This window comes from Sciurus carolinensis, chromosome X (assembly GCF_902686445.1).
Source record: "Sciurus carolinensis chromosome X, mSciCar1.2, whole genome shotgun sequence".
Classification (NCBI taxonomy): Eukaryota; Metazoa; Chordata; class Mammalia; order Rodentia; family Sciuridae; genus Sciurus; species Sciurus carolinensis.
Window position 1 is genome coordinate 85,700,244 of NC_062232.1, and position 22,716 is coordinate 85,722,959.

Genomic DNA, 22,716 nt, shown 5'->3' on the forward strand with positions numbered 1-22,716 from the left:
CGTGCCTACTGGCACAGCTCTGAGACCGTGGGCTAGGGAGACTGAGGATAGACTCTGTCAAAGAGCCAGAGCTCTAATCCCCACTCTCGAGGACATTTTGGTAACATGTTTTCAAAATGCTCTTGGTGTGCCTTGAGTCACTGGAAGTGCTTCGTCCGATGACCGTTTGCCCTCTGTGGCCTCATCCTAAGTCTCTGGCAGAGGCGACGGCTGGGTTCTGGAATGACACACATTCTCTATGGTTGGTGAGGCGGGAGGACCATCCCACCACAATGGGCACCCACTCTGATTGGTGGGCAGGACGACAAGGAACAGGTCCATCCAATCACATTGGGCCACTGGCAGTGTCCCCGCGTGGCAGGCCATCCAATGGGGCATCGAGCTGTCCCATGACGTGACACAGCTCGGCCTACATAAAGGACTGCTGGGCCTAGCAACTCTCATTGTCTGTTGGCCCCAACTGTCGGGCGGTGCCAAGGCGATGGCTGAGGAAGCTTGTGGCTTGTGTGCTCCCCCACCGTCAGACGGTGCAGAGGCGATGGCTGAACAAGCTTGTGACACGTCTTCTGAGGAGTCCCTGAAGTGCCAAGAACTGGAGAAGGCCGGCCCAACCGCCCCACCTGAAGAGAAGAAGCAGAGGCGCGGCAGACGCTCCAGGTGCGCCAAGCGCGGTAGCCACTCCAAGTGCGGGGACGGTTTTGCCACCTATTTCCCCAAGATGCTGAAGCACATCCATTCGGACCTCAGCCTGTCCCGGTCCACCGTGAGCGTCCTGGACTCCTTCGTCAAGGACATGTTGGACCGCATCGCCAGCGAGGCCAGCCGCCTGGCCCGCCAGAACAATCGTGTGACCATCACCTCCAGAGAGATCCAGACGGCCGTGCGTCTCCTGCTGCCCGGGGAGATCGGCAAGCACGCTGTGTACGAGGCCACCAGGGCCGTCGGCAGGTCACACCACCGCCAGTGAGTCGCCTCTGGGCGCCCTAAGCAGCCAACCCCGAAGGCTCTTTTCAGAGCCACCACTGGGCCCCAAAGACCCTTAGTGCTGCCACGTTGCACAGCTCGGTTCTGGGGGTCCCACGGGGGTGCCTGCTCATTCTCAAAGCATTCATTAATAAACGACGCGTTGTCACCTCTAATACATCTGTGGTTTCATTTTCGCCAGCGAACATAGTGGATTTCGTTTAATCATCCTACACTTAATCATTCTGAATAATGGCAAATTTTGATAGGTATATTTCTAGGTCACTCTTCCTAAGGCTAAATCGGGTCGCCTCGGTTGTGCAATAATGGAATTTACATTTTTCACTCTTATTCTCCAAGAAGTGTGTGGCAGAATTACATTTTGAGGGATAGGGCAGAAAATAACCAGACATCCCCCAGTCAAAGATATGAACGTATCACATGTCCAGAATTCATTCAGTATGGTAAAGAAGGTAGAGTGCACAATGAGTGAAGCCAAAATGTCGAGAAATGATTCATTTTCCAGTCTCCCCAGAGCCCGAAATTAATAGTCTAATTCATTGAGATTTTTCTTATGTTTAAGCCAAATCCCTTCATGCTGTGCAGTTACGCATGGATGGTGGGACCACAGCCCAAGTCCCAGTCAGAGACCTGCAGCATCTAAATCACAGCCATAGACCCACAGTGTGGGTAGGTTGCTGGGCTAAGGCAGTAAGACCCTCCCTGAGAAATTCTTCTGGGGGTTTGAGGAGAGAGGTTGTGATTCCTTTTGTTGCCACGGACTGATGGCCTACTTGTTTTTAAAAGCAGTGATTTGAAAATACAAATCCAGAGCTGTGAAAGGAACCTGTTTCTTGTCCCTTTCATCAAATTAGGAGGAGGAAGGCGAGTAATTAAGAAAGCTAGGATTACTCCTTTTTTCTCACACGATCTCAGTGTTAATATTCATGTTAATGTCTTCTAATGTGTTATAAATAAGTCCTCTCATGAGGATTAGTACCTATTATTGCTCTGGAAATTGGAACAAACTCATGAAAACATCTGAAAAAAGCACTTGCTGCACAAAACGACCAAAGAAAACTACTGTGAAATCAACTGCTAGTAAATCCTGGATGGTGACTCGAAATAGTTGTACACAGCTGGAATGAAACTGTGGGTGCCAAGGGAGCATATGCCCTTTTATGTGGGCCAGTAGGAACATACCCATTTCCCTAAACCACTACATTCATCATGGTAGTTGGTACTGCTTCAAAATGCCAGTGTTTCCATTTGAAACATTATTCCAAGTTATTTCATGCATACCATCCTCAAACTTATCTTTGTAAAAGAAGTAAGGTTCAGAAATAACATCCATTTGATTATCTCTACTTTGCTCTGGGCTGGGTGTTTTACCTTTGGAAATGCAGAAATCCAGTAGCATTCATAAAACCACCGGAAACGGGTCTGTGGATTGAAGACAGGGAGCGTAATGGGACTGACACAGGTAAATTGTTGGGAAGAGAGGGGGCCATGGAGATGAGGACTGGAATGGAATATGAATTCATGTGATTATTCACTTCAGGGGTTGATAGAGTAAAAGGGGCAACCAGTGAGCAATCATGACCTCATGGTATGTTTTACTGAAAAGACAAACTACGGGAAAGAGTTAACGTTCAAATAGCAAATCGTGGAGTGCGTGTGGTGATTACATGGGGCGCTGGGCTGCGAAGAAGGTGCCTGAACACTGAGCAGGGGCCCGACGGGTAGGGTTGTGTTGAGGATGGAGTCATCGGGTCTCGAGTCGTGACTTCTTCATGGTTAGTCAAAGGATCACAGGCATGGCCCAAGGAGCATCCAGACAGCAGAATTTCCAGAGAATTTCCAGGGAAGGTGGCAGGTGTGTCACTGACATGCTCTGACAAATGGTGAAGACTCGGGCTGCTGAGAGAAGACCGTGAGAGGTCCCACTCATTACCCAAATAGGTTGGTTCTCAGAGGTGGTGGATCTAGGGCACTTCCAGGGCCACAGTAATTGACCCGGGGCTGCAGCAGTCCGGGGGGAGGCAGGTCAAGGGGCAGCTCAGGTGATTGCTCACTAGGTGCCCCCTCTACTCGATCAACCACTGAAGTGGTTAATCACATGCATTCACATTCACCACTGGTCCTCAACCTTATTATTCCACTCTCAGTCCAACTGTTGATCCGTGTCGGTCCCACCATATTCCCTGTCTTCAATCCACAGACCCGATCAGGGTTGTTTTACTAATGCCCCTACTGTGATTTCTGAATTCACAAAGGCAAAACACCTATAGAAAAATAGATCCAATGTAATGAATGTGGCTTCTTAAAATTACCCCTCCTAAAGAGATTTGTGTGAAGTCAGTATGCGTGAGACCCTTTGGAACAATAGTTCTCATTAAAAATAGCTGCGAATTGGTGCAACCACGCTGGCAAGCAGTACGGAGATCCCTCAGAAAACTCGAAATGGACCCACCATTTGATCCAGCTATCCCACTCCTTAGTTTAAAATCAACATACTACAGTGACAAAGCCACATTCATGTATGTTTACAACAGCTCAATTCACAATAGCTGAACTGTGCAACCAACCTAGAGGCCCGTCAGCAGACGAATGGATAAAGAAAGAGTGGTGCAGATACACAATGGGATATTACTCAGCCTTAAAGAAGAATGAAATTATGGCATTTGCAGGTAAATGGATGGAGCTGGAGAATATCATGCTGAGTGAAATAAGCCAATCCCAAACAACCAAAGGCTGAATGCTTTCTCCCATAAGTGGATGCTGATCCATAATGGGGTGGGTATGGAAACATTAAGGAACTTTGGGTTGTGGAGAGGGGAGTGAGGGGAGGGGAGGTGCTGTGGGGCTGGGAAGGACGGTGGAATGCGGTGGATATTATTACCCTATATACATGTATGATTACACTACTGTCGTGACCCTGCACCATGTACAACCAGAGGAATGAGAAATTGTGCTCCATTCATGTGCGATGTGTCAAAATGCAGTCTACTGTCATGTATAAATAATTAGGACAAATTTAAAAATGAAAGATGAAATAAAATAGTGGCATTTTGAAGCAGCACCAACCACCATGACTAATTCAGCAGATTAGTGAAATCTTTCTTTCTTCCTCCCTTCATCCTCTCTCCCTCCCCCCTCCCCCCTTCTTTCGACAGTCTGTAGAAAAAAGCACATGGCTCCTTCAGCATCCACAGTTGTATTGTGGGATGTGTACAACAATTCGAGTCACCACCCGGGATCTCCTTGAGTTTGATTTCGGGGTAGCTTTCCTTGGGCTTCTTGTGCATCAAGCACCTTTATTCACATCTTTTTTATGAGGTTGTTCTAATTTTCCTGAACGATAAGTACTAGTCCCGATGACAGGACTCATTTGTACTATATCCTGTCACTACTGACCCCAGGTGGAACTCTGGAGGTGAAATTGCACACCCCACATCCCTGCATGTCTCAGGGAATCCTCTCTTGCTATTTTCTCCTCAAGCCCACAGGGCCCTGTCAAACAGAAGAATCCATGTCAGGGGATCTCTCCTGGGAGGGTCTTATTGCTCCCCTGATGGGCTCAAGAAATGTTTTGATATTTGCAATTTACCCAGATTTTGTCTCATTGTTTGGCTAAGACTGGCTTCCTTAAGGTTGTGTGCATACTTTTAATAAGGTCATTTACAACATTTAAGAAATGTGCAAATGAAGCACTTCACAAAAATGATCAAATATTGGGCATTAAAGAAAACTATAATAAGTGTCTTAGGACTGAAATCCCAGAGTATGCTCTTTCTCTGCAAATAATGTCAGCTAGGAAACAAGTTTTAAAAGAAAAGTAATTAGAAGATTGCCAACTGCTTTGAAATTCAGCAGTACATTTATAGAAAAATGAACCAAATGAAGTTGTTGGGACCAAGAAGAAAACACAATGGAAATTAAAATACAAGAACATTAAATTGAGTATTAACATTCAGATCACTTAAGGAAAAGGCATCATCGTAGTTCTTCTATCAATGGGCAGACCTTACTCCTCCTATTTGATGCAAGGGATAGGGAAATATCCCACTCCCAGGTCCATATTCCTATTTTTAAAATGCCAGGAAAACCACAAAGTCAGAGAACAAAAACAATAACAAATTTAAGTCCCATTCCCCTTAATCTATAAGCTGCACATCGCAGGAAGGCTGTGTCTGGCATAATGCGGGTCACTTTCCCACACATCAGGCCAATGATTGTGTCTCAGTGGCTGCAGGTCCCTTCTTGGCATCACCATTCTTACCGGAAGCTCCCTTCACCCAAGAGATGCATAATTGCATGTAATAAAGTTTTTGTTTTGTTTTGTTTTGTTTTTTGCCATGCTTGGCATTGTACCCAGGGCCTTGCGCTTGACAGGCAAGCACTCTACAAACTGAGCTATGTCCCCAGCCCGAGGTTTGTGTTTTTAAAGTTGGAAGATTATCATTAGTAAACAGTAGAATCGGATAAATCCCAATGATTCTAAACACCAATTACAGCATCCAGGGAGCTGGAAAAGAGAACTGCTTCTTGAGATTTTTATTTAGCTATTTCCCTACCATCTTTTGGCACTACTTTACATAGTTACAAGAATTCCGTATGAGGGATATTTGGAAAAACTGAATTGGACAGGTGTGGTTTTTATGTCAAATTCTTCATTTTATATGTGACCTTATCACACATACTGACCTTCTGGATTATCCCACTGAATCCTTTACGGTGAATGAGAATGAAAATGATGAAAGACATTATTACAAAAATAATCTTGACCTGACTGGTGGTAATAAAAAGTGACCTAAGACTATAACCTATAGAAATGACTATATGATAAAGTGGTTAAATGCAGAATCATTTCAAAACCAACTACCTTCTTTTGAACTATTTGCACAAAGCTAGAAATGAACTCTAAAGCAAACAAACAGAAAATCCCCAGTTGTTTGAAAACTGATCTGTGCCATGTGTATAACAGCAAGCCAACAAAAAGCACTCAGACCACGAGGAGAAAAAAATGCGATGGAAGTCGGAAAATGTTAAGACGAATGCCAGCCGGGACACGGTGGTACATGCCGGTAATCCCAGCGACCCTGGAGGCTGAGGCAGGATTGCAAGTTGAAAGTCAGCCTCAGCAACGTAGCGAGGCCCTAAGCAACTTAGCGAGACCCCATCTCAATAAATTGTTTAAAAAAGGCCTGGGGATGTAGCTCAGTGTTTAAGTGCCCATGCGTTCTTGCTGATCATCCTCCTCTTAATTTGATGCAAGGGGCAAGGGACATGCCCCGCTCCCAGCTCTGGATTCATATTTCTAAATCGCCATGCTTAAAGCCAAACGAGTCACCGAACCACCGGCTGCACTCGAGGACTCACGCCCTGTTTCTCCTCCACCTCCACGCTGAATTTCCGCGCGGCCGCTCTCACTGCTTTAACAAACTAGCAACCCACACTGCCCACACTGTGGGTGGGCCAAGGCTGTGGCTCAGAGGCTGCAGGTCTGTGATTGGCTGGTCCTGCCCAGACTGGTACTTGGACTGGTCACAATGAATGCTCCCATCACTCACGCATAATCGCACATCATGAAGGTTTTTGGTTTAAAAATAAGAATCCCAGGGCGGGAGGCATAGATCAGTGGTAGAGCATTTGCCTAGCTATGCCTGGCCCTGGGTTCGATCCCCCACACCACCAAATAGAACATGAATAAACAAATAAAATAAGAATAGAAAGAATCAGAATGTAATAGAACAGTCATTTTAGAATTTAGAGAGCATGAATTACTTTTAGTAAATTTGATCTAGCTATTTCAATACTAGGTGCTTTCATTTCTGCATTTAAACAATTCCAAGCATGGGAAATGTTTTTCTTTTTTTAAGTTTGAATGAAGTATGCTTATTTAAATCTGCTTTTGTCCCCCACCCCTACCGCATACACACACATTGTGTGTGACAGAGTGTGTCTGTGTGTGCGAGTGCACGCACACTCACACTAGGGCGCAGGCCCATGGTGCTGCGTGGGCACAGCCACACCAGCACATGCACTCACGCTAGCAAGTGCAGTGCTAGAAATTGAACCCAGGGCCTCACAGGTGCTAGGAAAGTGCTCTAGTGCTGAGCTACAACCTCCAGTCCTTAAAAACAAACAAATTAATTAAAAAGGATTTTTTTGAGGCATTACCTCGCTGAATCGCTCAGTTTGGCCTCACACTTGGCCATCTACCTGCCCCAGTCTCCCGCATAGCTGGGATTACCACAGGTCGTGCAACCACCACGCCCAGCTGCTTCTGACGTTTATCTGGTGCCACATCATACATAAAGTACCTCTGGATAATAATAACCCACACCCCTGGGAGAATCAGATTTAAACACCATTATTACAAAAATAAATGTGACCTGACTCATCTTTGCAACGGGTGACCTAGGAGTATAAGCGACAAAAATAAGCACATAGTAAATCGATTAATGCAGAACCATTCAATGAAATCCACTGTTTTCCTTGAAACACATTTCACCACAGACATATAGTAAAGCGGAGGAGACAACCTTTAATTTAGCAAATAATGCTTTAAGAATCAGCAGGACGCCCTCCGCCCCCAGACTGGAGCTGCCCAGCTTTGGCAGTGCTATAGGTCTTTTAGACCAAGTGGTGGCTCTGAAAAGAGCCTTTGGGGTTGACTGCTCAGGGCGTCCAGAAGTGGCTCACTTGTGGCTGATGTGCCTGAGGAGGGCCATGGTGCCCTCAGACACCGCGTGTTTGTTGATCTCCCCGGGCAGCAGGAGGCGCACAGCCGTCTGGATCTCTCTGGAGGTGATGGTCGTGCGATTGTTCTGGCGGGCCAGACGGCCAGCCTCACTGGCGATGCGCTCGAACATATCCTTGATGAACGAATCCATCACGTTCACCGCCATCTGGGAAAGGCTGAGACCCACGTGGACTTGCTTCAGCACCCTGGGGAAATAGGTGGCGAAACTGACTTCGCGTCCGCGTCCGGAGTTACGGCGGCGACGGCTGCTGCGGCACCTTGGCTTCTTCAGCTTCTGGGTCGTCCGATCGACACTCTCTGGCTCCTGGGGACTGAGGCACTCCTCAGGAGATTTGTCACAGGCTGGCTCAGCCATTGCTCAAGCAATCGCCAATAGCTGGTTAGGACAGGTAATGGCGCTTGCTGAGCGGGCTGTCCCATTTATATTTGCTCTGTTGCCCCACGTGATACGTCAACTCATTTCTAACTGGATGACAAGACTTGAAGGGAGCCTGTCACATGGGGGCGCTCCATGTAATCGTATTGTCCGCCTCTCAGCATAGCATCCACCAATCACAGTAGATGCTCAATGGGATTGGACGGTTCTGCTTGACCATCCAGTAGGGTCGACCAATCACAACGGGTACTCAATGCGCTTGGACAGCCCTCCTCTTGGCATAATATCGACCAATCACTGTGGCTGCTCAATGGGGTTGGACTGTTCTACTTGGCCATCCAATAGGGTTGACCAAGCACAGCGGGTACTCAATGCAATTGGACGGCCCTCCTCTTGGCATAATATCGGCCAATCACTGGGGGCGTTCCATGGGATTGGTGAGTCTTCCTGCTTGTCATAGCATAGGCTCATCGCAGTGGGCATTCATTGGACTCCGAGAGTCCTTCCCACTTGGCAACACGTAGACCAATCGCAGTGGATGTCTGGCATCGCAGAGGCTTTCTGTTGCCTCTACTGTTCAGCTCTGGTTCCCTGGGAACTTTTGATGTCAAGGAACACAAGTTCAGATTCCAGAGAAGTGACACCAGGCATTATTTAGAAAATTTCTATTTCAGGTCACATTTTATTGTTATCCTGGAATGAGCCACTCTGACTTGAGTAACAGATCCCTGATCTGGCTGAGAGACGTGAAATCATCTTAGCATCTAGGCATTTTAGAAAATACAGATTCAAACTAGGGAAACGTTGAATGTCATATATTTTTTAAAAAATAATTCCTTTCTGTTTGTGTTTGCTTTTGGAAACTCTGATTCTGAAAATACTATATTCCCAAGGTAAGGGTTTAATGGGGACTGTCGTCACAGGCTGGAAATCCAGGTCCATTGACATGCATTCTGGGGTATACTCAAGTCAGGGAGGCTGAAATTTGTACACTGTGGGGTGTCGAGGTACAGTCTTCTCAGATAACTCACAATGTGGCATTAGCGAGCTGCTGTGGGCTGATGATCTTTTGTTCTCTGCGATGTCTTCCAACTTTTCTCCAGTAGAGGCAACAGAAAGCCTCTGCGATGCCAGACATCCACTGCGATTGGTCTACATGTTGCCAAGTGGGAAGGACTCTCGGAGTCCAATGAATGCCCACTGCGATGAGCCTATGCTATGACAAGCAGGAAGACTCACCAATCCCATGGAACGCCCCCAGTGATTGGCCGATATTATGCCAAGAGGAGGGCCGTCCAATTGCATTGAGTACCCGCTGTGCTTGGTCAACCCTATTGGATGGCCAAGTAGAACAGTCCAACCCCATTGAGCAGCCACAGTGATTGGTCGATATTATGCCAAGAGGAGGGCTGTCCAAGCGCATTGAGTACCCGTTGTGATTGGTCGACCCTACTGGATGGTCAAGCAGAACCGTCCAATCCCATTGAGCATCTACTGTGATTGGTGGATGCTATGCTGAGAGGCGGACAATACGATTACATGGAGCGCCCCCATGTGACAGGCTCCCTTCAAGTCTTGTCATCCAGTTAGAAATGAGTTGACGTATCACGTGGGGCAACAGAGCAAATATAAATGGGACAGCCCGCTCAGCAAGCGCCATTACCTGTCCTAACCAGCTATTGGCGATTGCTTGAGCAATGGCTGAGCCAGCCTGTGACAAATCTCCTGAGGAGTGCCTCAGTCCCCAGGAGCCAGAGAGTGTCGATCGGACGACCCAGAAGCTGAAGAAGCCAAGGTGCCGCAGCAGCCGTCGCCGCCGTAACTCCGGACGCGGACGCGAAGTCAGTTTCGCCACCTATTTCCCCAGGGTGCTGAAGCAAGTCCACGTGGGTCTCAGCCTTTCCCAGATGGCGGTGAACGTGATGGATTCGTTCATCAAGGATATGTTCGAGCGCATCGCCAGTGAGGCTGGCCGTCTGGCCCGCCAGAACAATCGCACGACCATCACCTCCAGAGAGATCCAGACGGCTGTGCGCCTCCTGCTGCCCGGGGAGATCAACAAACACGCGGTGTCTGAGGGCACCATGGCCCTCCTCAGGCACATCAGCCACAAGTGAGCCACTTCTGGACGCCCTGAGCAGTCAACCCCAAGGCTCTTTTCAGAGCCACCACTTGGTCTAAAAGACCTATAGCACTGCCAAAGCTGGGCAGCTCCAGTCTGGGGGCGGAGGGCGTCCTGCTGATTCTTAAAGCATTATTTGCTAAATTAAAGGTTGTCTCCTCCGCTTTACTATATGTCTGTGGTGAAATGTGTTTCAAGGAAAACAGTGGATTTCATTGAATGGTTCTGCATTAATCGATTTACTATGTGCTTATTTTTGTCGCTTATACTCCTAGGTCACCCGTTGCAAAGATGAGTCAGGTCACATTTATTTTTGTAATAATGGTGTTTAAATCTGATTCTCCCAGGGGTGTGGGTTATTATTATCCAGAGGTACTTTATGTATGATGTGGCACCAGATAAACGTCAGAAGCAGCTGGGCGTGGTGGTTGCACGACCTGTGGTAATCCCAGCTATGCGGGAGACTGGGGCAGGTAGATGGCCAAGTGTGAGGCCAAACTGAGCGATTCAGCGAGGTAATGCCTCAAAAAAATCCTTTTAATTAATTTGTTTGTTTTTAAGGACTGGAGGTTGTAGCTCAGCACTAGAGCACTTTCCTAGCACCTGTGAGGCCCTGGGTTCAATTTCTAGCACTGCACTTGCTAGCGTGAGTGCATGTGCTGGTGTGGCTGTGCCACGCAGCACCATGGGCCTGCGCCCTAGTGTGAGTGTGCGTGCACTCGCACACACAGACACACTCTGTCACACACAATGTGTGTGTATGCGGTAGGGGTGGGGGACAAAAGCAGATTTAAATAAGCATACTTCATTCAAACTTAAAAAAAGAAAAACATTTCCCATGCTTGGAATTGTTTAAATGCAGAAATGAAAGCACCTAGTATTGAAATAGCTAGATCAAATTTACTAAAAGTAATTCATGCTCTCTAAATTCTAAAATGACTGTTCTATTACATTCTGATTCTTTCTATTCTTATTTTATTTGTTTATTCATGTTCTATTTTGGTGGTGTGGGGGATCGAACCCAGGGCCAGGCATAGCTAGGCAAATGCTCTACCACTGATCTATGCCTCCCGCCCTGGGATTCTTATTTTTAAACCAAAAACCTTCATGATGTGCGATTATGCGTGAGTGATGGGAGCATTCATTGTGACCAGTCCAAGTACCAGTCTGGGCAGGACCAGCCAATCACAGACCTGCAGCCTCTGAGCCACAGCCTTGGCCCACCCACAGTGTGGGCAGTGTGGGTTGCTAGTTTGTTAAAGCAGTGAGAGCGGCCGCGCGGAAATTCAGCGTGGAGGTGGAGGAGAAACAGGGCGTGAGTCCTCGAGTGCAGCCGGTGGTTCGGTGACTCGTTTGGCTTTAAGCATGGCGATTTAGAAATATGAATCCAGAGCTGGGAGCGGGGCATGTCCCTTGCCCCTTGCATCAAATTAAGAGGAGGATGATCAGCAAGAACGCATGGGCACTTAAACACTGAGCTACATCCCCAGGCCTTTTTTAAACAATTTATTGAGATGGGGTCTCGCTAAGTTGCTTAGGGCCTCGCTACGTTGCTGAGGCTGACTTTCAACTTGCAATCCTGCCTCAGCCTCCAGGGTCGCTGGGATTACCGGCATGTACCACCGTGTCCCGGCTGGCATTCGTCTTAACATTTTCCGACTTCCATCGCATTTTTTTCTCCTCGTGGTCTGAGTGCTTTTTGTTGGCTTGCTGTTATACACATGGCACAGATCAGTTTTCAAACAACTGGGGATTTTCTGTTTGTTTGCTTTAGAGTTCATTTCTAGCTTTGTGCAAATAGTTCAAAAGAAGGTAGTTGGTTTTGAAATGATTCTGCATTTAACCACTTTATCATATAGTCATTTCTGTAGGTTATAGTCTTAGGTCACTTTTTATTACCACCAGTCAGGTCAAGATTATTTTTGTAATAATGTCTTTCATCATTTTCATTCTCATTCACCGTAAAGGATTCAGTGGGATAATCCAGAAGGTCAGTATGTGTGATAAGGTCACATATAAAATGAAGAATTTGACATAAAAACCACACCTGTCCAATTCAGTTTTTCCAAATATCCCTCATACGGAATTCTTGTAACTATGTAAAGTAGTGCCAAAAGATGGTAGGGAAATAGCTAAATAAAAATCTCAAGAAGCAGTTCTCTTTTCCAGCTCCCTGGATGCTGTAATTGGTGTTTAGAATCATTGGGATTTATCCGATTCTACTGTTTACTAATGATAATCTTCCAACTTTAAAAACACAAACCTCGGGCTGGGGACATAGCTCAGTTTGTAGAGTGCTTGCCTGTCAAGCGCAAGGCCCTGGGTACAATGCCAAGCATGGCAAAAAACAAAACAAACAAAACAAAAACTTTATTACATGCAATTATGCATCTCTTGGGTGAAGGGAGCTTCCGGTAAGAATGGTGATGCCAAGAAGGGACCTGCAGCCACTGAGACACAATCATTGGCCTGATGTGTGGGAAAGTGACCCGCATTATGCCAGACACAGCCTTCCTGCGATGTGCAGCTTATAGATTAAGGGGAATGGGACTTAAATTTGTTATTGTTTTTGTTCTCTGACTTTGTGGTTTTCCTGGCATTTTAAAAATAGGAATATGGACCTGGGAGTGGGATATTTCCCTATCCCTTGCATCAAATAGGAGGAGTAAGGTCTGCCCATTGATAGAAGAACTACGATGATGCCTTTTCCTTAAGTGATCTGAATGTTAATACTCAATTTAATGTTCTTGTATTTTAATTTCCATTGTGTTTTCTTCTTGGTCCCAACAACTTCATTTGGTTCATTTTTCTATAAATGTACTGCTGAATTTCAAAGCAGTTGGCAATCTTCTAATTACTTTTCTTTTAAAACTTGTTTCCTAGCTGACATTATTTGCAGAGAAAGAGCATACTCTGGGATTTCAGTCCTAAGACACTTATTATAGTTTTCTTTAATGCCCAATATTTGATCATTTTTGTGAAGTGCTTCATTTGCACATTTCTTAAATGTTGTAAATGACCTTATTAAAAGTATGCACACAACCTTAAGGAAGCCAGTCTTAGCCAAACAATGAGACAAAATCTGGGTAAATTGCAAATATCAAAACATTTCTTGAGCCCATCAGGGGAGCAATAAGACCCTCCCAGGAGAGATCCCCTGACATGGATTCTTCTGTTTGACAGGGCCCTGTGGGCTTGAGGAGAAAATAGCAAGAGAGGATTCCCTGAGACATGCAGGGATGTGGGGTGTGCAATTTCACCTCCAGAGTTCCACCTGGGGTCAGTAGTGACAGGATATAGTACAAATGAGTCCTGTCATCGGGACTAGTACTTATCGTTCAGGAAAATTAGAACAACCTCATAAAAAAGATGTGAATAAAGGTGCTTGATGCACAAGAAGCCCAAGGAAAGCTACCCCGAAATCAAACTCAAGGAGATCCCGGGTGGTGACTCGAATTGTTGTACACATCCCACAATACAACTGTGGATGCTGAAGGAGCCATGTGCTTTTTTCTACAGACTGTCGAAAGAAGGGGGGAGGGGGGAGGGAGAGAGGATGAAGGGAGGAAGAAAGAAAGATTTCACTAATCTGCTGAATTAGTCATGGTGGTTGGTGCTGCTTCAAAATGCCACTATTTTATTTCATCTTTCATTTTTAAATTTGTCCTAATTATTTATACATGACAGTAGACTGCATTTTGACACATCGCACATGAATGGAGCACAATTTCTCATTCCTCTGGTTGTACATGGTGCAGGGTCACGACAGTAGTGTAATCATACATGTATATAGGGTAATAATATCCACCGCATTCCACCGTCCTTCCCAGCCCCACAGCACCTCCCCTCCCCTCACTCCCCTCTCCACAACCCAAAGTTCCTTAATGTTTCCATACCCACCCCATTATGGATCAGCATCCACTTATGGGAGAAAGCATTCAGCCTTTGGTTGTTTGGGATTGGCTTATTTCACTCAGCATGATATTCTCCAGCTCCATCCATTTACCTGCAAATGCCATAATTTCATTCTTCTTAAGGCTGAGTAATATCCCATTGTGTATCTGCACCACTCTTTCTTTATCCATTCGTCTGCTGACGGGCCTCTAGGTTGGTTGCACAGTTCAGCTATTGTGAATTGAGCTGTTGTAAACATACATGAATGTGGCTTTGTCACTGTAGTATGTTGATTTTAAACTAAGGAGTGGGATAGCTGGATCAAATGGTGGGTCCATTTCGAGTTTTCTGAGGGATCTCCGTACTGCTTGCCAGCGTGGTTGCACCAATTCGCAGCTATTTTTAATGAGAACTATTGTTCCAAAGGGTCTCACGCATACTGACTTCACACAAATCTCTTTAGGAGGGGTAATTTTAAGAAGCCACATTCATTACATTGGATCTATTTTTCTATAGGTGTTTTGCCTTTGTGAATTCAGAAATCACAGTAGGGGCATTAGTAAAACAACCCTGATCGGGTCTGTGGATTGAAGACAGGGAATATGGTGGGACCGACACGGATCAACAGTTGGACTGAGAGTGGAATAATAAGGTTGAGGACCAGTGGTGAATGTGAATGCATGTGATTAACCACTTCAGTGGTTGATCGAGTAGAGGGGGCACCTAGTGAGCAATCACCTGAGCTGCCCCTTGACCTGCCTCCCCCCGGACTGCTGCAGCCCCGGGTCAATTACTGTGGCCCTGGAAGTGCCCTAGATCCACCACCTCTGAGAACCAACCTATTTGGGTAATGAGTGGGACCTCTCACGGTCTTCTCTCAGCAGCCCGAGTCTTCACCATTTGTCAGAGCATGTCAGTGACACACCTGCCACCTTCCCTGGAAATTCTCTGGAAATTCTGCTGTCTGGATGCTCCTTGGGCCATGCCTGTGATCCTTTGACTAACCATGAAGAAGTCACGACTCGAGACCCGATGACTCCATCCTCAACACAACCCTACCCGTCGGGCCCCTGCTCAGTGTTCAGGCACCTTCTTCGCAGCCCAGCGCCCCATGTAATCACCACACGCACTCCACGATTTGCTATTTGAACGTTAACTCTTTCCCGTAGTTTGTCTTTTCAGTAAAACATACCATGAGGTCATGATTGCTCACTGGTTGCCCCTTTTACTCTATCAACCCCTGAAGTGAATAATCACATGAATTCATATTCCATTCCAGTCCTCATCTCCATGGCCCCCTCTCTTCCCAACAATTTACCTGTGTCAGTCCCATTACGCTCCCTGTCTTCAATCCACAGACCCGTTTCCGGTGGTTTTATGAATGCTACTGGATTTCTGCATTTCCAAAGGTAAAACACCCAGCCCAGAGCAAAGTAGAGATAATCAAATGGATGTTATTTCTGAACCTTACTTCTTTTACAAAGATAAGTTTGAGGATGGTATGCATGAAATAACTTGGAATAATGTTTCAAATGGAAACACTGGCATTTTGAAGCAGTACCAACTACCATGATGAATGTAGTGGTTTAGGGAAATGGGTATGTTCCTACTGGCCCACATAAAAGGGCATATGCCCCCTTGGCACCCACAGTTTCATTCCAGCTGTGTACAACTATTTCGAGTCACCATCCAGGATTTACTAGCAGTTGATTTCACAGTAGTTTTCTTTGGTCGTTTTGTGCAGCAAGTGCTTTTTTCAGATGTTTTCATGAGTTTGTTCCAATTTCCAGAGCAATAATAGGTACTAATCCTCATGAGAGGACTTATTTATAACACATTAGAAGACATTAACATGAATATTAACACTGAGATCGTGTGAGAAAAAAGGAGTAATCCTAGCTTTCTTAATTACTCGCCTTCCTCCTCCTAATTTGATGAAAGGGACAAGAAACAGGTTCCTTTCACAGCTCTGGATTTGTATTTTCAAATCACTGCTTTTAAAAACAAGTAGGCCATCAGTCCGTGGCAACAAAAGGAATCACAACCTCTCTCCTCAAACCCCCAGAAGAATTTCTCAGGGAGGGTCTTACTGCCTTAGCCCAGCAACCTACCCACACTGTGGGTCTATGGCTGTGATTTAGATGCTGCAGGTCTCTGACTGGGACTTGGGCTGTGGTCCCACCATCCATGCGTAACTGCACAGCATGAAGGGATTTGGCTTAAACATAAGAAAAATCTCAATGAATTAGACTATTAATTTCGGGCTCTGGGGAGACTGGAAAATGAATCATTTCTCGACATTTTGGCTTCACTCATTGTGCACTCTACCTTCTTTACCATACTGAATGAATTCTGGACATGTGATACGTTCATATCTTTGACTGGGGGATGTCTGGTTATTTTCTGCCCTATCCCTCAAAATGTAATTCTGCCACACACTTCTTGGAGAATAAGAGTGAAAAATGTAAATTCCATTATTGCACAACCGAGGCGACCCGATTTAGCCTTAGGAAGAGTGACCTAGAAATATACCTATCAAAATTTGCCATTATTCAGAATGATTAAGTGTAGGATGATTAAACGAAATCCACTATGTTCGCTGGCGAAAATGAAACCACAGATGTATTAGAGGTGACAACGCGTCGTTTATTAATGAATGCTTTGAGAATGAGCAGGCACCCCCGTGGGACCCCCAGAACCGAGCTGTGCAACGTGGCAGCACTAAGGGTCTTTGGGGCCCAGTGGTGGCTCTGAAAAGAGCCTTCGGGGTTGGCTGCTTAGGGCGCCCAGAGGCGACTCACTGGCGGTGGTGTGACCTGCCGACGGCCCTGGTGGCCTCGTACACAGCGTGCTTGCCGATCTCCCCGGGCAGCAGGAGACGCACGGCCGTCTGGATCTCTCTGGAGGTGATGGTCACACGATTGTTCTGGCGGGCCAGGCGGCTGGCCTCGCTGGCGATGCGGTCCAACATGTCCTTGACGAAGGAGTCCAGGACGCTCACGGTGGACCGGGACAGGCTGAGGTCCGAATGGATGTGCTTCAGCATCTTGGGGAAATAGGTGGCAAAACCGTCCCCGCACTTGGAGTGGCTACCGCGCTTGGCGCACCTGGAGCGTCTGCCGCGCCTCTGCTTCTTCTCTTCAGGTGGGGCGGTTGGGCCGGCCTTCTCCAGTTCTTGGCACTTCAGGGACTCCTCAGAAGACGTGTCACAAGCTTGTTCAGCCATCGCCTCTGCACCGTCTGACGGTGGGGGAGCACACAAGCCACAAGCTTCCTCAGCCATCGCCTTGGCACCGCCCGACAGTTGGGGCCAACAGACAATGAGAGTTGCTAGGCCCAGCAGTCCTTTATGTAGGCCGAGCTGTGTCACGTCATGGGACAGCTCGATGCCCCATTGGATGGCCTGCCACGCGGGGACACTGCCAGTGGCCCAATGTGATTGGATGGACCTGTTCCTTGTCGTCCTGCCCACCAATCAGAGTGGGTGCCCATTGTGGTGGGATGGTCCTCCCGCCTCACCAACCATAGAGAATGTGTGTCATTCCAGAACCCAGCCGTCGCCTCTGCCAGAGACTTAGGATGAGGCCACAGAGGGCAAACGGTCATCGGACGAAGCACTTCCAGTGACTCAAGGCACACCAAGAGCATTTTGAAAACATGTTACCAAAATGTCCTCGAGAGTGGGGATTAGAGCTCTGGCTCTTTGACAGAGTCTATCCTCAGTCTCCCTAGCCCACGGTCTCAGAGCTGTGCCAGTAGGCACGTTTGGGCTATTACTCTGTCAAAGCGGACAATATCTTTGTCCCGAGGTGAGCCAGGCTGGCTTGAGCAGGAGTACCCTGACCCGGCCAGCTGAGAGTTCCTGGAAGCCAAGGGGCCTGGCCATCCCTCTCATGCCTCGAGGTCCCCTCAGTCCCTCAGTGAACCGGGAAAGGGAGAATGACAAAACCCCAGTTCCCAAACGGTGAACACGGGGAAGCTGGCTATTTGTGTATGTACAAATTCCTTCAGCATTTTCCAAGTCCAAATTGTATGCTAATTTTGGGGGGCGGGGGGTTTTCGGTGGATTGAACTCAGGGGCACTTAGCCATTGAACCACACTCTCAGGCTTTAATTTTTTTTTTCTTTTTTTGAGGCAGGGTTTCACTAAGTTTGTGTAGTGCCTTGCTCAACTGCTGAGCTGACCCTGAACTAGTGAGCCTCCCGCCTCAGCCTCCCAGCAGCTGGAATTACAGGCCTTCCTCAGCATGCCTGATCCAAATCGTATATTTAACAATACTTAATCCTTAAAATAAAATGCTTCCACATACTAGCATTGGTGAATGAAGATAAAGGGTCCCGACTGAAATTACATATGACACTAATTCTGTAATAAACCACCAGAGGGAGGGAGAGAAAGCTAGTCTAGTCTCAGTAATTCGAGTCTAGTGTTCATCACAACAGTTTTGCTACCTACCTGCTCCAGGGCTGAAACACGTCCACATGGGCCTCACCATTACCTAGACAACCGCCTGACCTCTGCAATCCAAGTCCCTTTCCCCTGTGAAGCGACTTTAAGCCAGTTTGGTCCAGTATTCCTTCAAATCAGAACTTTTTTTTTTTGCTTTCCTGGAATCACCCACCCTGCTTTGAGCAGGAATTCCCTGACATGGCCAGCGCAGGGCTCCTGGAAGTGGAGTCTTGGCTGCATACCCTCTGTCTTCACATTTGACCAAAACCCTCAGAGAATCAGAAAAGTAGAAATAGCAAATCCACAGTCTCCAGTCCCAGAACCACAAAGAGAAATGGGTACACACACATAAGTGTTAATTTTTCTGAAACTTCTACCAAGTGTAAAACTGTTTTCTTAACAATATCTGGATTCTGAAAGTATTCTAAATGCTAGGATGTGAGAACGAGAGCTGTTCCAGGCAACTACTGTTAACCTAATTTCTCTAAGAAACCTCCTTAGGGACACAAAGGGAATAAAGTGAGTGGAACACGGCTTTCAATGGAAGGATATCCTTCAAGAATCTATGATAACACATTCAACACCGTTTCTTTTCTTTTTTTTTTTTTTTTTTGCGGTGCTGGGGATCGAACCCAGGACCTTGGGCTTGCAAGGCAAGCACTCTACCGACTGAGCTATCTCCCCAGCCCTCAAAACCATTTCTTAAATAGACAGAAGTACAACATAAATTGCAGAAACTGAGCCAAAGAAGGATTGAAGGATTAAAAAGACTTGAAGAAACGCAGATCCGCCATGAGATGTCACACCAAATGGCCAGAGTTCCCACAGTGTTTCCTGTCAGGCCTGTAAGAATCGAGCAATAAATCTAGAAAATGAAGGGATGAAAACCGTTTCTTTCCCCAAAACATGATGTGATGAGAAAACCTGTTGAAAGAAGCATGCTAAGAAATTCTGTGCAGTTCATTTTAAGCAAAGATACAAAAATGTTTCTTGAAATATCAGCAATCAAATATACCATGTAACATTAAAGAAATCAATTTAAAGGAATAGTTTGCTGTCAGGAATAACAATAGCAATCAGGGAAAACATTATTAATGGTATCAAAGTGTCTCATTCCACCTTTTTTTCAACATAATCCATACTATAAAATTCATTCAAATAGCTGCATGCTGTAGTGCATGCCTGTAATCCCAGTGGCTCTGGATGCTGTGGCAGGAGAATTACAAGTTCAAAGCCAGCCTCAGAAAAAGTGAAGGATAAGCAACTCAGTCAGATCCTATCTCTAAATAAGATTCAAATAGAGATGGGGATGTGGCTCAGTGGACAAGTACCCCTGAGTCTAATATCTGGTACCCTCCAAAAATTTTATTTAAATATATTACCAAAGACCAAATCCAGTGGAGAAATAGTACATGAATAACTTAAATGATACAAAGATTTGGTTCAGTGATAGAGCACCTTCCTAGCCTGCATCAGGCCCTGGGTTTGAGTCCTAGAACACTGAAAAAGAAATAAGAAAGAAAAGAAAATGAAAGAGAATATAATAGAAATAAAAAAAGAAAAAATAGTGACTTCTCATTTCAACCTTTCTCAAACTGAGGTAACAGTTCTACCTCATTCAGACTTATCTGATTCTCTTTTTTTCATATTCTGTTAATCAATTATCCATCACTATAACAAAATTCCTCAGATAAACAACTTACAAGTAGGAAACATTTATTTTGGCTTAAGGTTTCTAAGGGTTCAGTCCATGGTCACTTTGGGCCTGTGATGAGGCTCTACAGGTGTCAGGAGAACATGGTAAATGAATTTGCTTATCTTCTAAATGCCAGGAATGGAAACACAGAGAGAGGGAGGAGTAGGAGAAGGAGACGAAGGAGGTGGGGTAGGGGGAGGAGGAGGAGTAGGAGGAGAAAAGGTAAAGGAGAAAGAGGGGTCAGCTTACAGTATCTCCTTCAAGTGCATGCCCTAAATGATCTGTCTTTCACTAGGCCCCACTTCCTAAAGGATCTGCTACCTCAAAATAATTCCACAGGCTGATGGTTAAGGCTTTAACACATGGAACCTTGGAAGGTTGTGTTAGTCAGCTTTCTGGTACTGTGACAAAATACCTGTTAAAATCAATTTAAAGGAGGAAAGATTTATTTTGGCTCATTGTTTCAGAGGATTCTGTCCATGATCTCTGGCTCCATTTCTTTGGGCCTGAGGTGAATCAGAACATCATGGTAGAACGGTATAGCAGAACAGATCTTCATACCTTAGGTGAATGGGAAGCAGAGAGAGAAAAAGGGGATTTGGGAACAAGATATACTATTCAGGGGGATGCCCCATGTGACCTACTTCCTACAATATGACCCACTACCTCTCAACAGTTTGTTCAATTATGAATCCATCAATGGGTTAATCATTGTTGAGATCAGAGCTTTCAAAATCCAGCTACTTCCCAACAGCTCAACCTCCGAACATTTCTGCACTAGGGTCCAAGTCTTCTATCCAAATTATATCAACAGTCTAAAATCTTTTTTTCTAATTTAAAGCTTTATTATCTATAACTATGCATTACTGGAATAATGGAAGCATTCAAGGAGAGCTGCTCAAAATGTATTTTCCACTGGCTCAAAGTGTGAACAGGTAATCTAGGCTGAACCAATAAGTGCTTTCCTGAGTGTTCAGATTTGCAGATTTTGGAGGAAATTGATATTTTGTTTTTGTGTTTGTTCTTTGGTCAGTTTTTTTTTTGTTGTTGTTGTTTTGCTTTTAATCATGGCAATTTAAGGATATGAATCCAAAGCTATGAGTGTACATGTCTTCTCTCTCTAGCATCATATTAAGAAAATGATGATGACCAATTCAGAGAACTAGGGTTAATCTTCCATTCTTTTTACCAAGTTGTTTGATTATTATGTTATTTTGTTCTCCACTTTTAATCATGTCTCTGACAAAAATAACCCACTGTAGTAATTTGGGATAATGAAAACACCTCCTTCAAATCAATGCTCTCTGCAAATATGATTGACCCTGATTCATCACCCAATATAATAGTCTTCCTCTTTTATCATTTCATAAGGGAAGAATAAAAGTATGAAATTGGGTGGTAGGTGCAGAATCTTGAACAAGTGGCCATTTACTCTTTTTTTGTATTCCCAGGCATTTTCCTTCTGCCCTGATTTTACCTGCTCTTCTTGTGTATTTCTAAATAGCATCCCTTAAAATCTGTGATGTGCTCCAATTTACTATTCCACACTTCCCAGGGTAACTAGATCATGTAGAAAGTTGTGGGCATAATAATTCTCAGATATTTGTTGAATGAACAAATAAATTAATAGGGCATATTTTATTATGTTTGACATTTCGCCCCTTTTGTTTTTAGTAATTAAGGTCACATCTAATTATGTTCAAGGACAGGATAAATTTTTTAAGACACATATCAGTATTTTTTAAAGGATATGCATGTGTATGAGAAGATAATTATTTAAACTCAGCCCTTTTCCTTTTCCCTTTTCTGCTACAACAGGCCTTAGTGCTGTCAGTTTTGCAAAAAATAGATTTTTGGCCCTAAATGTCAATCCCTGCATATTGGGGAAAAAATTCTCCCACTGTTGGTAAGGCAAGTGAACCTAGTGACTAGAAGAGTGGCCCCACATTATGTATTTAAGAAATTGTTTTCCCCACCGCCATTCTTTATTAACATTTACTTAGCAACTACATGTGTTTCAACTCCTGCCTTGTACCTCTCATCTATTCCCACTCTGTTTAGCACTTACCCTACCCAGGGTGGAACCAATACTTGAATGAAGAAGATGGCTACCAGAAGCAACTTAACACTGGGAGTTATTGGCTAATCCCAGCTCACCTTTCTTTCAGCTATATTAGTGTGCAAATACAGAGGTTGCTGAATCTATCATGGATGAATAATGTCTCTGTAAATGGCACCACTGAAAGGAGAACAAACATGTTGGATAACAGAATCAGGATCCAGAGATCCAATGATGAACAAGTTCAAGCCTATGGGGAACCAGGATGTCCCCTATCCATGTAACTTGGGCCAAAGTATCTGAGAAGTGTCAGATGGAGAAGACTTGGAGGTACAGGGGCAGGCACACAGCAGCTGTATTTCAGATTAACTCTGCTGTGTGAGCCTC

At 45.3% G+C, this 22,716-nt stretch overlaps 4 protein-coding genes across 4 annotated transcripts; 2 read left to right on the forward strand and 2 right to left on the reverse strand.

Moving 5' to 3' along the window:
- The first annotated feature begins 481 nt into the window (after positions 1-481).
- LOC124971589 (histone H2B-like) lies at positions 482-967 on the forward strand. The gene has a single exon (XM_047535284.1). The coding sequence runs from the start codon at positions 482-484 to the stop codon at positions 965-967; it is 486 nt and encodes a 161-aa protein (XP_047391240.1).
- Positions 968-7,667: 6,700 nt separating this feature from the next.
- Positions 7,668-8,087, reverse strand: LOC124971590 (late histone H2B.L4-like). Its single transcript, XM_047535285.1, has one exon. It carries the CDS (start codon positions 8,085-8,087, stop codon positions 7,668-7,670), a length of 420 nt encoding a protein of 139 aa, XP_047391241.1.
- Positions 8,088-9,805: 1,718 nt separating this feature from the next.
- LOC124971592 (late histone H2B.L4-like) lies at positions 9,806-10,225 on the forward strand. The gene has a single exon (XM_047535286.1). It carries the CDS (start codon positions 9,806-9,808, stop codon positions 10,223-10,225), a length of 420 nt encoding a protein of 139 aa, XP_047391242.1.
- A 6,696-nt stretch (positions 10,226-16,921) lies between these two features.
- On the reverse strand, positions 16,922-17,407 carry LOC124971593 (histone H2B-like). Its single transcript, XM_047535287.1, has one exon. The coding sequence runs from the start codon at positions 17,405-17,407 to the stop codon at positions 16,922-16,924; it is 486 nt and encodes a 161-aa protein (XP_047391243.1).
- Between the last annotated feature and the right edge of the window lie 5,309 nt (positions 17,408-22,716).

What these genes read in the sequence shown, in the direction of transcription:
- LOC124971589 (XM_047535284.1), top strand. Translation starts at nt 482, where the DNA reads ATGGCTGAGGAAGCTTGTGGCTTGTGTGCTCCCCCACCGTCAGACGGT.
- LOC124971590 (XM_047535285.1), bottom strand. Translation starts at nt 8,087, where the DNA reads ATGGCTGAGCCAGCCTGTGACAAATCTCCTGAGGAGTGCCTCAGTCCC.
- LOC124971592 (XM_047535286.1), top strand. Translation starts at nt 9,806, where the DNA reads ATGGCTGAGCCAGCCTGTGACAAATCTCCTGAGGAGTGCCTCAGTCCC.
- LOC124971593 (XM_047535287.1), bottom strand. Translation starts at nt 17,407, where the DNA reads ATGGCTGAGGAAGCTTGTGGCTTGTGTGCTCCCCCACCGTCAGACGGT.